This window comes from Lissotriton vulgaris, unplaced genomic scaffold, assembly GCF_964263255.1.
Source record: "Lissotriton vulgaris unplaced genomic scaffold, aLisVul1.2 SCAFFOLD_903, whole genome shotgun sequence".
Classification (NCBI taxonomy): Eukaryota; Metazoa; Chordata; class Amphibia; order Caudata; family Salamandridae; genus Lissotriton; species Lissotriton vulgaris.
The window spans coordinates 337690-353974 of NW_028247330.1; the positions used below are offsets into that span (position 1 = coordinate 337690).

Sequence of the window (16285 nt, forward strand, 5' to 3'; positions counted from 1 at the left end):
AAAGTGAGCCAAAAAGAATGATGGATTCAAAATTAGTTCCGTACGATATAATGAAAAAAACAGGATGTAAGATCCACACCAGATGAGTAGTTTCACATGTGTTTAATCAATCGGAAATGTGCGAGAAACCAGCCGACACGTGTTTCGTCACATGTGGGAGTGATCCGTGACTTCTTCAGGGCTGGGATGATACAAGACACAAGATAAACTTTATGCTAAGAAACATTAAAGGTGAGGGAAGCCTGGGATGTGCGACTAGCACAGCTAATAGTGTGGTGATGCGGCTCCATCTTAGCATGGAAACCCTAGGTGAGAAGTGCGGCGGATATTAGGTGGGTGGATTGAGACATAAACATGAAAATGATGACTGTGTGAAGTGGGTACGTCATGTTCTATGCAACACAAGTAGGCAAAAGGAAAAACACGAGTGACATGAACCTGGCACTTTGTGGTTTGTCTAGCATGTTGTGACAACCAGTATTAATAAAAACAGATGTGAGCATGGACTGAATCTAGTGTGCTGACCAGATACTACAAACAACAATTCATGCATGATAACATGATGGTTTTCCTACTTATTAAGCTAAGTACTTGTAATGTATATGGACAAGTGTCCACAAGGGCTGGGGTAAAAGCTTGAATGGCTGGTGAGGTCTATGCGGAGAGGGAGAATGCAATGGCACTACCTAGGAGGTAGGTGGGAGTGAAACAAGCATTGGAAATGCAATAGGTCTCGCATTAGGAAAGTTTGAGCAATTGGTATTGTAAATGACACTTTTTTTTATTTATGTGTTGGTTTTGAAAATAGCAAAAGTAATAGCTCTGTCAGTTACAATGTCAATAGTTTTAACTTCCGCAAATGTGACACCTATAGCATTTGTAATGCAAAGTGTGTTGTATTTACGTGACTTAGATGTATTGATATTGCAAATAACAATGGCTTTTAATTTTGTGAATAATTAATACTTAAATAAAATGTATTGTAATTTATAATGGAAATAGCTTATACGTTTGTAAATAACTTTTGTGAAGATTATGTTCAGTGTATTTTATTATGACGGAAATCCAAGAACATTGCATTTGCACCTACACACACACACACACACACGTGGTGGTGGTGGATCGGGGGATATGGTGGGGGTGGATGTGGTGGGGGTGGATGTGGTGGGGGTGAATGTGGTGGTGGTGGTGGTGGTGGATGTGGTGGTGGTGGATGTGGTGGTGGTGGATGTGGTGGTGGTGGTGGATGTGGATGTGGTGGTGGTGGTGGTGGTGGATGTGGTGGTGGTGGATGTGGTGGTGGATGTGGTGGTGGTGGTGGATGTGGTGGTGGTGGATGTGGTGGTGGTGGTGGATGTGGTGGTGGTGGTGGATGTGGTGGTGGTGGATGTGGTGGTGGTGGATGTGGTGGTGGTGGATGTGGTGGTGGTGGATGTGGTGGTGGTGGATGTGGTGGTGGATGTCATGGTGGATGTCATGGTGGATGTCATGGTGATGGTGGTGGTGGTGGAGGTGGATGGGGTGGTGGATGGGGTGGTGGATGGGGTGGTGGATGCGGTGGTGGTGGTGGATGGGGTGGTGGATGTGGCGGTGGATGTCATGGTGGATGTGGATGTGATGGTGGATGTGATGGTGGAGGTGATGGTGGAGGTGATGGTGGAGGTGATGGTGGAGGTGATGGTGGAGGTGATGGTGGAGGTGGTGGTGGATGGGGTGGTGGATGCGGTGGTGATGGTGGATGTGGAGGTGATGGTGGATGTGGAGGTGATGGTGGATGTGGAGGTGATGGTGGATGTGGAGGTGATGGTGGATGTGGAGGTGGATGTGGAGGTGATGGTGGATGTGGAGGTGATGGTGGATGTGGTGGTGATGGTGGATGTGGTGGTGATGGTGGATGTGGTGGTGATGGTGGATGTGGTGGTGGTGGTGGATGTGGTGGTGGATGCGGTGGTGGATGTGGTGGTGGATGCGGTGGTGGATGCGGTGGTGGATGCGGTGGTGGATGCGGTGGTGGATGTGGTGGTGGTGGTGAATGTGGTGGTGGTGGATGCGGTGGTGATGGTGGATGTGGTGGTGGATGTGGCATGACATTTTTATTATATACAGAGGGGTACTTATTTTGTACCAATCACTGACCGATGTTAATGTAAGGGTTGTAGATGGTGGGTTGCGCATGCCTTGTTTTGGAATAGGGAGAGTTACCCGCTTTTTGTGACTGAGAGAATTGAGGTTATAGTGTGCTGGGACGAGGGGCGCTCCTTAATACATTTTGGGTAGTTGTGTGTGTCTGGGTATGCCCTGAACTTTGCTGCCCCTCTGTATCTAGTGCTGCAGGTAACAGCCGCGGGCAGTGGTGACAAGTGCCCGTGTTAGTGAAAATACCAGTGCATCTCTGATATGGAGACCCAAGAAGATGACGGAATTGACTGTTAGTACTGAATTAGAATGGCTGCAGTTCACAAATATTTAAATACTTGAAAGCAATGACAGGTCAAAAGTAATTAATCCCATTTTGATATAGAGGTGTACACTACGCTACCATAAGCATACTATGCAATATAAGCTAAAAGAGGGAGTTTTAGGAATCGGGAATCATTTATGATTGAGCAGGGGTACTATATGACATGAAGTCAGTGGGAGTTGGCAGCGCCCCCCTAAGTAAGGGATGATCTTTCAGCCGGCGATTTTAGCCTCCTATGGGTTTAGGTTTTTATCTAACTGTAGTAGTAGGTTCTGTCAGTCCTCCGCCATGTTGCAGGCTCGCAGAGTTCAGATTCGTAAAGTCCTCTGTGTTGCAGAGAAAAACGATGCAGCAAAAGGAATTGCAGACTTCATGTCCAATGGTAGGATGAGACGGGTAAGTTCTTCACTCTTCTAACTCGCAGTATGCATTTCCACTTTGCTTTCTTGTTCTTAAGCACATGCCTGCACAGAAGTAGGTTTTAGTTCCAACGGCTGTACACCATACACATTCTCTCCACTGTATTGCCTGTGGCAAGTAATCATGACCTCCCTCAAATATAAATTGCACCTTTGAATTATGCGATTAATATCTCAAAGTCTGATTGTGTTCATAAATAGACGACAATTGAGATTCGTCAGGGTTACCAGGTGTTGTTACCTCTGGCTTACTGTTTGTTTACCTCGAGATCTGCCCTTAATACTCATGGCCCGAGTGGTCCAGAAGCAGTGCAGAACAGAAAGTAAACACCATGCCAAGAACCCTGTCTACGTTTCGTAATTTGAACTCACTGCGTTTCCATTAGCCTCTGCAATAAATAGGAAACATTTAAGGAGCTACGAGCAATAGAAGTGGCCGTTCTTGTGAGATCATCTTGGCTGAAATAATTTATTCTGTCACTTTGGCTACTTTTAGTATTTTTTTTAAGCATGCGAGTGCGAAGGACGGAGGGGAGAGAGGGGGGAGAAAGAGAGAGGGGGGAGGGAGAGAGAGAGGAGAGCAGGCAGAGGGGGAGATGGGGAGAGGGAGAAAGTACGGCCGGCCGGCCGTGAATAAAGTACGAGGAGAAATGTGACACAGCGGGCAGGGGAGGGGGCGGAGCGGGGAGAGCGGCATGAGGGTGTGAAGCAGCAGGGGCCTTTGATGTGGTACTGCGAGGCAAGCGGCTGGTGGCATTGTGCACGCGCTTTCACATGCACTGCAAGAAATCGCCTGGGAATCGCCTGATCTCGGTAAGCTTTGTTTAAGTCCCTATATATCGAGCTCCCGCTCAATGTGCATGCGCATTGAGATAGGTCACTCGACCTCAAAATGGGTGTAACCAGGTAGAAAGATCCTACCTTCCTACAGATACTCTTCAGATATTGTTGTGGCCAGCTACAGGGCGCTGCTGCATTGCAAAGCTCAACAGGTAATTTGGCAATTTGTACTCCTACCCATGCGTATTATACGATACATTATGTCGTCATTGAAGCCCTGCTGTTGTAGTTGCTTGCCCGTCCCTGCTCATCCCTCCAGCGCTATTACTCGTTTAAAAAAATGCCTTCACCTCTACATCAAATTATGTCACATTTTCAAATTTATTTAGGATCTTTATATGAGTGTTTCGGCAAAGAGAGGCTATGTTATTAGTATTGTGCATTTTGTGGTTTTTAACTAAAACAGGCACTTGAGCACAGAGGAGGAAAAAGTCAAATTGAAAACATCAGACCTGCACGGTATTTCCAACAGCATTGAAATGATGGTTATTCACACAACTGCTACTTCTGCATTTGTAATATCAAATGTTTATATTGGTTTTCACAACTAAAGCTGGTTAAACCACAGCGCACAAGCTTTCAGGTTGTTAGCTTGCGTTTTAAAAATGCACCATTGTTGTTTATTTATATGGTACATTATTAAAATGCAAGCTGGCAAAAATCTCAATTGTAATAAAAACAAATGGAAACGCATGCTCGGCTGCAATTTTTCAAATTATAATTGCATTAGGGGTGCAGTACCTTCTGTGGCTAATAGAAGTCCATTACCAACTCCTTAGGGACACCTAGTAACAGCCTGTGGTACTGCACCCTTTCTTTGCTTAGTGGACTTTTTTTTCATTACTTAGCCTACTGCTGGGATATTTTGACAAAAAAAAACCAGTGGCATTTGCAACGCTAAGAGCTCCAAGTTTCATTAATGCGAGACCTACTGCATTTCAAATGCTTATTTGCACTTGTGCCCCGGATGAAAGTCTGAGTTTGCCTTGATTTGATTTGGACTTGTAGCTTAACAATAACAGATACCAGCTACAAGCGTTAACTCAGCCTTTTTTCTGGAGGCGTGGACTTGTTGCCATTATAGTTTGGAAAATGTAACAAAGATATTTATAGCAATTTGCGGAAAAGAAAATGCAGTAGGGAAGGATGCCACTTTAATGCAGTGTGGGCGCTCTATCTGCATCGCCAGCACATAAGAAATGAAGCCTAACGCGTTAGTAAAACTTTTTCTTCTGCAGTTTCACATAGGGCAAACTCGACCTGCAGTGCTTTACATGAGCACCAGTTAAGTTACACAAGTACCCATTTATTTTTAGATGGAACTGGGAGATTAAGTGATTTGCCCAAAATCACAGGATGTTGAGTGGATGCCGAGACTCGAACCTGGTTCCCCAGCTCCAAATTCATCAGCACTGCTCGTTGTGCCACATCTTCTCCCATGTTTATTTTTGGCGAGGTTTTGGGCAGAGGTATTGAGTTAAATAAAAACACAGAGTGAATTCATGTTACATCATCCTCTTTCCAACAAGTGTAATTTTCAGAGATTTCATCCATATGCGAATTAGTAGTTTTAAAACCTGACAAATCCTAAATTTGGTCTCACCAAGTCGACAAGTGTGCAGCTGGGGACTGGAGGTGAACCTACAGCAGATGCCCATATGCAACGAAAGGGCCACCATCTGAAATTAGCTGTTTGCAGCAGGCATCCATCGGCAGTGACGAAGCCTGGCTGTCGATGGGTACTATATACAGCAACATCACATGTGCAGTGAGGAAGACGGCACCTGACACAGTTTTCTTGTCTACAGCTGCAGCAAAAAGGCCTGATCTCAGGCCGAGAGCATGGCATTTGCAATGAATAGCGCCGCCTGAAATTAGCTGCCTGTGTCAAGAGCTACAAGGATGCATTTGCAATGCTATGTCTAATTGTTTCTGGACAGGAAGTAGTTTACAGGCAAGGCCGCTGCTCTGCCCAAGGGAGCATTTGTGCAGAGGGAAAGGAGAGAGGTTGCTTAGTGACAGGGTCTGCGCCTCGTGCCCGTCGTTCACCTTGTCCAGGGTAGCCTGCTACGGGTCCTGTAATTAGAAGTGGTCAGGCTGCCGTTTATGGGAAGCCCGTGCTTAGGGCAGGCTCTAGCTGGCAAGAGACGCAAAGGAAAAGGGCATAAAGAGCAGGCATGCTCTGAGCAACTACACAACGCACCAAGGCTCTATGACAAAGCAAGCATACCAGGCATGTTTCACACTAAAGCAGGTATGGCACCTTATGTTAACAAGTAGCGACCGCCATTATTGTTCAATGGCATCGTCCTACGAGTGGTGTGTGGCTGCCACTGCTGAAGTGCGGGTGCCGGACAGTCTGAGAAGGGGGGGGGGGGGGGGGGGGGGGAGGAGAAATGCGACACGGCGGGCAGGGGGCGGAGCGGGTAAAAAAAAAACAAGACGGAGGGAAGGCAGAGAAGGGGAGGGGGGAGGAGAAATGCGACACGGCCGGCAGGGGAGGGGGCGGAGCGGGGAGAGGGTGTGAAAGCAGCAGGGGCCTGGAGTGCGGCTGAGGGAACAGACGGCGATTTGGTGATGTGCACGCGCATTTTAGGTCAATGCGTTTGCGCATTGACCTAAAAGCCACGGGCACAGCACCAAATCGCCCAGTTAGTTAAAGTTTGTTTAAAGCCCTATATCCTCGTAAGCTCGATGCGTGCGCATCGAATAGCGAGACCTAAAAACAGGATCATGTACATGATGTCTTATTAAAATAAAAGTAACGGGAAGGCAAGATACCATAATGGTGTGGTTGGGATGATGGTCTGTGAGGAGAGGCGAGAGAGAAATATGATGAGGGGGAGAGCAAGGGAGGGAAATCGCGGAAGGAGAGCGAGATCACTGCATGCAGGAGATTACACAAGTGTGTAGAAGTAGCTCCTCACATCTCTTACCATATAGCCAGTGATAATTCCAACCCGGCTAGGTCATGTGTTCCGGATAAGGAGTAAGGAGGAGGGGCGGCCGCGTGCCAAGCCAACCTTATGGTGGAGAAGAGTAAAAGTCAGTCTGGGCGCTGGTTGGTGTACCTTGTGTAAGTAGGGTAGGAATCAAGAACTCACCTGGTGGCCGGTTAACAATCACAAACCGAATTAATGAGGCGCTCCGGTGGAGCTGGGAGGATGGGTGGGCGACGAAGAGCAGACCTGGAAGGGGAGAGAAGGCGGGAGAACGTAGGCTGCTATCAGGCGGGGAGAGAGGAGATGAGCTGGGCACCATGTTGTCACTATATCTTACCAAGAGGTGCGTAGGTCAGTCCTTAACCCCTTGCATGCTGATGACGGCCCCCAGCCGTCATGCGCTACGGTGCTCGTGTGCTGATGACGGCTGGGGGCCGTCATAAACCCGCCCACTCGCGATTCTGCCGCACAGGCGCAGAATCGCGGCCGCATGGAAGGGGATAAGCGGTCCTGAAGGGTTCCGCTGGTGGAAGAGATGAGCATGTATTAGGGAATGGTGCCAGGTGAGGCCGGTGAAAGGAGGTAGAGAAACGGCAACTTAGTGCTTACCGGAATAGAAGTAAAACTGGGCAGTCCAGTGTTCGGGCGTGGCCGTCGGGTACACCAAAGCTGCTGCGGATCTGCACGGAAGAAACCGGATTAAAAGTCAACCCTGAGGACACGGGGAGCAGGGATAGTGCTATCCCTGTGGAGAGTGTGCCGTCGGGACTTACCGTCTACAGGGAAAGATGAGCTGCGGGAACACTGGTGCCGTCTCGCTTGCCGGCAGCGGAAGGAGGCTAGTGTGGGGTTAAATGGTCGCGCGGCTCCAATCACTAGAGTGCGACCGTGTGGCTCAACAGACCAACCGGAAGTGAGGAATGATGTGATCCTCTGTAGCGGATTTGCACCATGCGCATGTGCGCAGGCTGAGGTAAAGAATTGGACCAGTACAGTGGACTCTGGGGTATTAGGTGAAAGGATGTCATGAAGGAAGACAAGAATGTGGGGAGAAAAAACACTGCGAGGCCGAGGAATATGGTGTTGGGGTAAGATGACAAAGTCTGCTCAGTGGGCCGAGTCGATCTGGAATGAAGAGTAAGTTGTGAGAGTGTGTGGTGGAGGTGCTGCTGGGACCCGGATGAGGGTACGAGAACCAGGCGGTATCATAAAACACTTGCATGTCGTGCGCCATGTCAAAGAGCTGGAATGGGTAGGGAAGCGCCACCGTGTCTAAAGCAAGTAGGCAAGGACGATCTGGTGGAAGTGTGTACACAAGGCAGAAATGCTAGTGAGGGATGTGTATGTAGCCAGGAGGCATGTATAAATAACGGGCAGAGCGCCAAATTATCAGTACACATGCATATCATCGATTTCAGTAATTGGTTTGGAGAACATGTTACACACTATAGGTGGACTTAGGTGTGTACTTTTGTAACAAATTGTCCTGAGCATGGGGAAGGTACAGTATAGTCTGGGGGTATTCCATCTCCCAGGAAGTAATGTAGTTCGTGGTCCGTGTTCAACCCGTGTTCAACCGTCTGGAGACGCATGATCCATGTGACCTCGTCTGGAACTGTTGGCTGCTACGTCCAGGCCAAAGAAGGAAAAGCGTTTCTTGATGCTTTGAGTGGTACAGGTCATGATATGTATTGCCATTGGGTAACGGTTGTCCTGGTTCTGGAGTGCTCTCACGTGTTCCCCAATCCGGTCTTTCAATGGTCTGATAGTACTGCCAATGTATCTTCGTTTGCACGGACCACAAACTACACTACTTCCTGGGCGATTGAATAACCCCAAGACTATACTTTACCTTCGCCATGCTCAGGACCATTTGCAAAAGCATTGAAACCCTTTCAAAAAGCTTTTGCATTTGACTTGTGAGGGACATCTAGTAACGACTAGTTGAACTGCTGCTCTTTGTAGAATTATTTTGATATTGTGTGCTATAATATTCACTGCCCACTGCTAATCTTGTCCCATAATGCTTTGCAGGGCCTTTGGTTGGGATTGTTTTTTTTGCCAATAACTGTGCTTGGGGTGGTCCTAAGTGGATGGTACGACCACCGAAACATTCAACAAGATGTGCTTTTTGTTTTCAAGGCATCTGCTTGGTTCTCTCCCTAGGTTAGGGAGGATACCAAAATCATCACCTCTCTCACTGCTTGCTAATTTTTCAGTTTCACTTTTGTAAAAGTACTATACGCTCTTTAGCATATAAAGATAGAGATACTTATTTTATCATAACTGGTCCTGTGCAAGATGCCATTTGCAATTATTGCACAGTGCAGACAAGTACACAGTGCCATCAGCTATGCACTACGCAGTACTACGTGTAGTTCAAAGTATACAACTTGCAGCTATGTGTAGTGCTACTATGCAAACTACGCCCAGGGTTAATTCTAAGTAAGGATTTTTTTAAAGCTGCATAGACAAAATATTTCAGTGGCTGTTACAGAGAAAGGGAGGTGCACTACATGAACAGATCAAGAGATTATGATTTCTTTGAAGGTTCTTCTTTTATTTGATTTCTTTGTAAACAACAAAGGCACACAGCCAACGCGTTTCATTCCTTCGTGCCACAGGAACTTCGTCAGGGCTAGTATGATATGAAAACGTTTCCAAAATTCACACCTGAATATATCGTATGTCCATACAATATTATCTCCAAAGGGGGCCTTGCCGGAAAAATGTAGAAAGGTCTGACAAATAACAGAGGTAATCAGAAAAGCGAAATTTGGAAACAGTACGTAGTCCACACGAATTGCAAGTGAGTGCTAGAGCAGACCAGGTCCTAATGCTTCCGAATATTATGAACTAAGCATAAGGTATTTTCCCTGGGTACACACCGGGGAGAGAAGGTATCCTTCACAAGTGAGCGATAAATCCTAATGACAGGCAATGGTAGTTTCAGCTTCTTAAAGTGGCGTTTTCCGTAATTAAGCAAATCCGTGCCTCCATAATACGAGGTGCACGACCGGGTAGCTTGGACTTCCAAAAGTGCTGCACTTTTGGAAGTCCACACTATGCCACTTTAAGAAGCTGAAACTACCATTGCCTGTCATTAGGATTTATCGCTCACATGTGAAGGATACCTTCTCTCCCTGATGTTTTCCCAGGGAATATACCTTATGCTTAGTTCATAATATTCGGAAGCATCAGGACCTGGTCTGCTCTAGCACTCACTTGCAATTCATGTGGATTACGTACTGTTTCCAAATTTCGTTTTTCTGATTACCTCTGATTTTTGTCAGACTTTTCTACATTTTTCCGGCAAGACGTCCTTTGGAGATAATATTTTATGGACATACGATATATTCAGGCGTGAACTTTGGAAATTGTTTTCATATCATACTAGCCCTGACGAAGTTCCTGTGGCACGAAGGAACGAAACGCGTTGGCAGTGTGCCTTTGTTGTTCACAAAGATATAAAAAAAAAGAAGAACCTTCAACGAAATCATAATCTCTTGATCTGTTCATGTAGTGCACCTTCCTTTCTCTCTAACCTGTACTATCAATAAGCATAATTTGGCAGCTGGTGCTGGAAGTTGCTGCACTCAAAGCTTAATTTTAGAAACTATAAGGTTGTGAATGTGCTTGACCTGGGTCTGCTGCTGTGTTCTTTTGTTGCTCTGGTTGATTTTCAAATATTTCAGTGGCCCATTTTATCATCTGCAAGGAGGAAGACCTGCTTCTTGATGGTTGGTTTCTGTACAGATTCTGTCATAGCTTCACAGATTAAGTATAACTTCTTCACAAACTACTGCAGTACAGTTTTCGAAATGAACAACGTTTTCTATCCTAACTCACTCTTTCAACTCTATCTGTATCGCCTCTCAAACTTTGAATATTCAGCATGGAATGAGATTGTTATTTTTATGTAGTATCTTAGATCTGGAATGATAATATTGTATATCAATTTTTCAGGTGGCTGATGAATGCACAAAAGGCAAGACGGTAATTCCTTGTAGTACCAGAAATCAACACCATGAAGAGGCTTACATGGAAGAAAATGAAACACCACTAGAATTCTCAAAACTCTGAATACTTTAACAAATGTCCAAGGAACCTGGGAATTACTACTTTCTGAACTTAACAGCAAAGGGAAGAACTGGTGGCTGGGTGTAGATACCAAGAGTAGCATTTAATGCTGAAAGAGACAGCTCACTTAAAATCAAGTGTGGAAAACTACTGGCAAATCATTCACTTTGATTGTATGTTCAGTATTACCTGCTCGGAGCGGGTGTTGTGGTGGAGGAAGATACTGCAGAAGAAGCCCACCCAAATCACTCTGCAGAGTAAGGTCACTACAGTTGGAAGCACTGTGAGACAACAGAGAGAAAGGTACATGGCAGCTTCAGATCGAATCACCCTGGGGCCACTAGTCGGGGCAATCGACCAGGGCACAAGCTCCACTCGTTTCTTGGTCTTCAATGCAAAAACAGCAGAACTATTAAGCCATCATCAAGTGGAAATAAAGCAGAAATTTCCAAAAGAAGGGTGGGTAGAACAGGATCCGAAAGAAATTTTGCAATCTGTCTATGAATGTCTAGAAAAGACATGTGAGAAACTGAGTCAACTGAGTATCAACATCTGCAACATTAAAGCAATTGGTGTGAGCAATCAAAGGGAAACGACTGTTGTGTGGGATAAAACTACTGGAGAACCACTTTACAATGCAATTGTGTGGCTGGATCTGAGAACTCAGTCTACAGTTGAGAGGCTCCTGAAAAGAATACCAGGAAATGATAAAAACTTTTTCAAGTGCAGGACTGGTCTTCCTCTCAGCACTTACTTCAGTGCAGTGAAGCTGCGGTGGCTCCTGGACAATGTGGAAGACATTCAAAAAGCTGTGGCTGAGGGTCGAGCAATGTTCGGCACTATAGACACATGGCTTATCTGGAGTATAACTGGTGGAAAGAACGGCGGTGTACACTGCACGGATGTGACCAATGCTAGTCGAACAATGCTGTTTAACATCCACACATTGGAATGGGATAGCGAACTCTGCACATTTTTTGATATTCCTAAGGATTTGCTTCCGAAAGTAAGGAGCTCTTCAGAGATTTATGGCCTCATGAAATCAGGCGAACTAACTGGTATACCTATATCTGGTTGCTTGGGTGACCAGTCAGCAGCGTTAGTGGGACAAATGTGTTTCCGTGACGGGCAAGCCAAAAACACGTATGGAACTGGCTGTTTCTTGCTGTGTAATACTGGGCAAAAGTCTGTGTTGTCTGAGCATGGTCTGCTGACAACAGTGGCCTACAAACTGGGTAGAGACAAACCTGCCTTCTACGCCCTTGAGGGATCTGTTGCCATCGCTGGTGCTGTTGTGCGTTGGTTGAGAGATAACCTTGGCATTGTGAAGTCAACAGAAGAAGTGGAGAGACTTGCCTCTGAAGTTGGAACTTCTTACGGCTGCTACTTTGTCCCAGCATTCTCTGGGTTGTATGCACCATATTGGGAGCCCAGTGCAAGAGGTATCATTTGTGGCCTCACTCAGTTCACAAATAGAAATCACATAGCATTTGCAGCGTTGGAGGCAGTCTGCTTTCAGACACGAGAGATTTTGGATGCAATGAATAAAGACTGTGGAATTCCTTTGAGCCAGTTGCAAGTTGACGGTGGAATGACCAGCAACAAGATACTAATGCAGTTGCAGGCTGATATTCTCTGCATTCCAGTTATTAAGCCGTCAATGCCAGAAACTACGGCACTGGGAGCTGCTATGGCTGCTGGGGCTGCGGAAGGCGTTGGAGTCTGGAGCCTCGATCCAGAGAATTTGACTGCTGTGACCTCCGAACGATTTGAGCCACAGATCAACCCAGAAGAAAGTGAATTTCGCTATGCACGGTGGAAGAAAGCAGTGTTGAAGGCAATGGACTGGGAAATATCGGATCCATCTTCTAATGGAAATGGTGGCAACAGTATGTTCTGCAGTTTGCCTTTGGGCTTTTATGTTGTGGGCAGCATGCTAATGTTAATTGGAGCAAAGTGTATCTCCGGTACTAACAAATAGATTAGACTTGATTGAAAAGAATGTTTAGGACATGGTACATTGAAACAGAAGCTCGTCTAACCATCACTAAAATGGAACCAGTCAAGGGGAAACTCCCCTGCTAAAAAATAAATTCCATCAAACATAATGATTGAGTTCACTTCCAGAAGTATTTTGGTGATGACCAAATCTCACTCGATTAGCTTTTGTTTCTGTTTACAACATTCACTTCAGGGTCGTTTTTGCCTCTATTCAAATTGGACTTTCAGAACTTGCTTTCAATAATTTATTTCTAATAAAGAGATTAAAGCTACATTCATTCAGCAGTACTTTATCGCACATTAAACAAAAGGTTGAAGAATAAAATATCCACACGTAAAGAGACTCCGGAATGAAGTTCTTTCTTATGATGTGTGCAGAACAACAACCCATACTAACCTCAGAGAAACACGATCTTTTCTCTAAAATTAAACAAACGATCATCAAAAAGCCAATCAAAATCTGCACAAGAAAACATAGAATCCAAAAGCCATTTTTCTCCTGTAGTTGTCAAAGCTTTAGTCAGAAAATCAGTTTACTTTCATAAGAACAATTCCATGCCGGAGAAAAACTGCACTAAACATCCAAAAAGCTTAATTTGTGAAATCAGTCTAACACTGCATGAGAGATAACACATGGAAAAATAACTGTACTGGTGTACGGAATGTCAGAAAAGCTTCAAAGGCCAACAAAACATGAAAAACACTTACAGGACAAAAGACTACCAGTGCAATACATGTGTTGATCGTAAGTCATTCTGATCATTGTCAAGGTTACGTGCAAAGCAATGCCATTAATCCTGAAATAAAAGCACCAGGTTGTTTGCACACAGTGTAAAAAAAGCAGAGTAACGCTGAAGGAAATGCTAAGCTAAACAGCAAATGCCAGCATACATGCAATGGTCAAAAGATAAAAGAAACATTATGTATAGAATAGCAATGAAGAACAAATAATCAGCGTATGGAAATAAATAAGGAGGAAAACGCTGGATCCTGCATAAATGGAAAACCAATCAAGAAAACTTCCAATTAGAACACCCCTGTTGAAGCTGCATGTAGGCTGAAGTAAAAGCTAAACTAAATAATTCAATCCACACACACAAGGATAAAATAGGTGTTGAAATATTTTACAAAAGTACCCAGGCACCAGCTGAAAAGTATCTTGCCTTCAACATGGAATGTCTGAAACAGTACAATAAAAAACCTTCAGTGTTAAGTAAAAAAAATACAAAAGTGTCCACCTAAAAGTAGAGGGGGGCAAAATAAAACAAAATAGTCTTACTCAACACTTGCTTTCATGAACAAGAAGAAAGAAAGGTATGATAAGCAGGACCACAGAAGTTGACGCTATGGCAGACCAGAAGCAGAAGACTATTCAACTACAAAGGAGAAGAAATAAGAGTATATAGATCGCCCAAAATTTACAAACCAACAGGAAATACATATTGGAATGAACACTTTTACCCAAATGGTACCTTGAATACATTTATCAGTGGGAGATCGAAGACCTAAAACATGCCTGCCCTGAAAAAGAAACACTGCAACATCTGTGTATTAGATCACAGAACATTTGGAGCAAGACACAATAATGAATGAATGTTTAGACTGCCGTAAACTGCAAAAGTACTTGCAGATCCTCTGACAACCATTCCTGCAATACAGAAGATAGTTCCAGCATTTAAAGTCACCAAATGGAGTCACAGAAAAAAGCTGTCTCCACTGGTGTGCTACTTGAGTATTCATAAACAAATATGAAAACCTACTCTACAAACACTTCAGGTACATGTGACCTCTTGATCATGTTCTTCTGAAGAAGGCAATGTTGTTTCTTCTAGAACCACATTCATTCCTGGGCATCCCATCTCTTTCCCCGGTGTCTCTGCCTGAACACCAGCCTGATCCTGCCACTACTCCCATCACCACTTGTATAGTGGTCTGCTGCTCTACGTCTAGGTTTGCAATCTTAAGAAATCATAGTAAAAAATAACTCCTGCACCTTCCTGGAAGACGCGAATGTAAAATAGAATTGAAATTCTACCAACTGGTGTAGCCATACTTGAATCGTATCTGCATGGAAAAGCACCTCCTGGTACTGAGAAACACTTAGGGAATAGAAGAAGGAAAACATAGCTCAACTGGGATAAACTAGAGTTAACCAACAAAAATCTGAACAAACTGATGACGCCATAGCTTCTGCAGGGACGTAGAGAACCTGTCAAAAACACCACTTCCCATGGATTGCACTGAACTTCTCTGTTGATCACGAGGTACTGCACATACGGAACAGACTAACCTGCAGCGCCCATCCAGTTGAGCGTAGGTCACTTGCAGAAACAAAGGGATTGGCACCGCGCACCTTTGATTCTCAATCAAAGGGACTTAAACAGCAAAATCTCAGGAAACTGTTCAAGGATTTGAGATTTCCGTTCTAACTAGACCAGATGTTTGTCTTTCCTGGAAATTTCAAGCAGAACTTTAAGGAACAAGTATTAAATTGTCATAGACTTTTATCGTAATCTCACTGCAGTCTGACTTTTAGAATTGCTTTTTTTACCTCTTCTATTCCAGTATAATCTATTCTGCTTCTCTGACGTCCCTTCTTCTTTGGTGTACTGTAAAATAAACGTATTTTCCTTCTCCTATCAGTGTCCTTTCCTCTCACCTTCGACAACGTCTTTTTGTCCTGTTTGTACTGTGTTATCCAGACCTCAATTGCTCTAAAGTATTGGAGTATTCTTCATGTTGTGATTGTTAATGAAGCACCTAGCTGACTATGCCCTTTATCATATTTATTGTGATTCTACCAATTAAATACCTATTTATGGTACACATTCTCATTACTACCCTGCTGATAACTACTTATGTGTCTGTGTATTGACGGTTCAAAGGTCTGTGTAGTCCATCATTGTGCACTGTAATTTAACCTCTGTACTGCATTATGGATTGCATGTATCTTTCTATGCAATATCTATGTTTTGTGCTCTGTGTCTTCTGCATCTCAGTCTAGTCAGCGCTTAATGAAAATCTCCAGAAATCAAAAGATATCATTGAGGCATCCATATATTTTTCTCCACCCCCTTCACAAGTGATGCGAAACACAGGTTCTAAGCTCAAAATATGTAAGACTTATTTGTTTACCCTTCCATAGGCCCTAGGAGTAGAGAAACTTTGAACAACATGAAAGGCAAGTTGCGGAAACAAGAATATCTGTTCTAGTAGTCACAAGAGAGGACATAAACAGTCTTTAAAGAGATAAAGTGAGCTAATCGAAAAGAAACTGAAGAGGGAATACACTGAAATATGCAAAGAAATTAATGAATATTGAGATGGAGTCAAGGTTCTGATAAACCTACAAGATGAGCAATCAAACGAAAACCACTCTGTTTAAAATAAATGAAAACTGCAAAACAATTTCAGGGAAAGCAGGATGACTGGGGGAATCTTCCAACAAAATTTTTTAATTTATATCAAAGAAGGAGAGGTGGGTGACTAGGAGCTAATAAGGGTCCAATGCCTGTGCGCCAAAAACTATAATCTGATCAAAA

General features: G+C 44.3%; 1 protein-coding gene across 1 annotated transcript in view; it reads left to right on the forward strand.

The window, feature by feature from the left end:
• Nucleotides 1–15379, forward strand: part of LOC147665187 (glycerol kinase-like) — a 41780-nt gene extending 26401 nt beyond the window's left edge. The window contains exon 2 of the mRNA XM_086949688.1: nucleotides 10629–15379. Within this exon, the coding sequence (XP_086805814.1) occupies nucleotides 10849–12723 (1875 nt within the window). The 5' untranslated portion in view covers nucleotides 10629–10848 and the 3' untranslated portion in view covers nucleotides 12724–15379. The remainder of the gene's footprint in view (nucleotides 1–10628) is intronic.
• The last annotated feature ends 906 nt before the right edge of the window (nucleotides 15380–16285 follow it).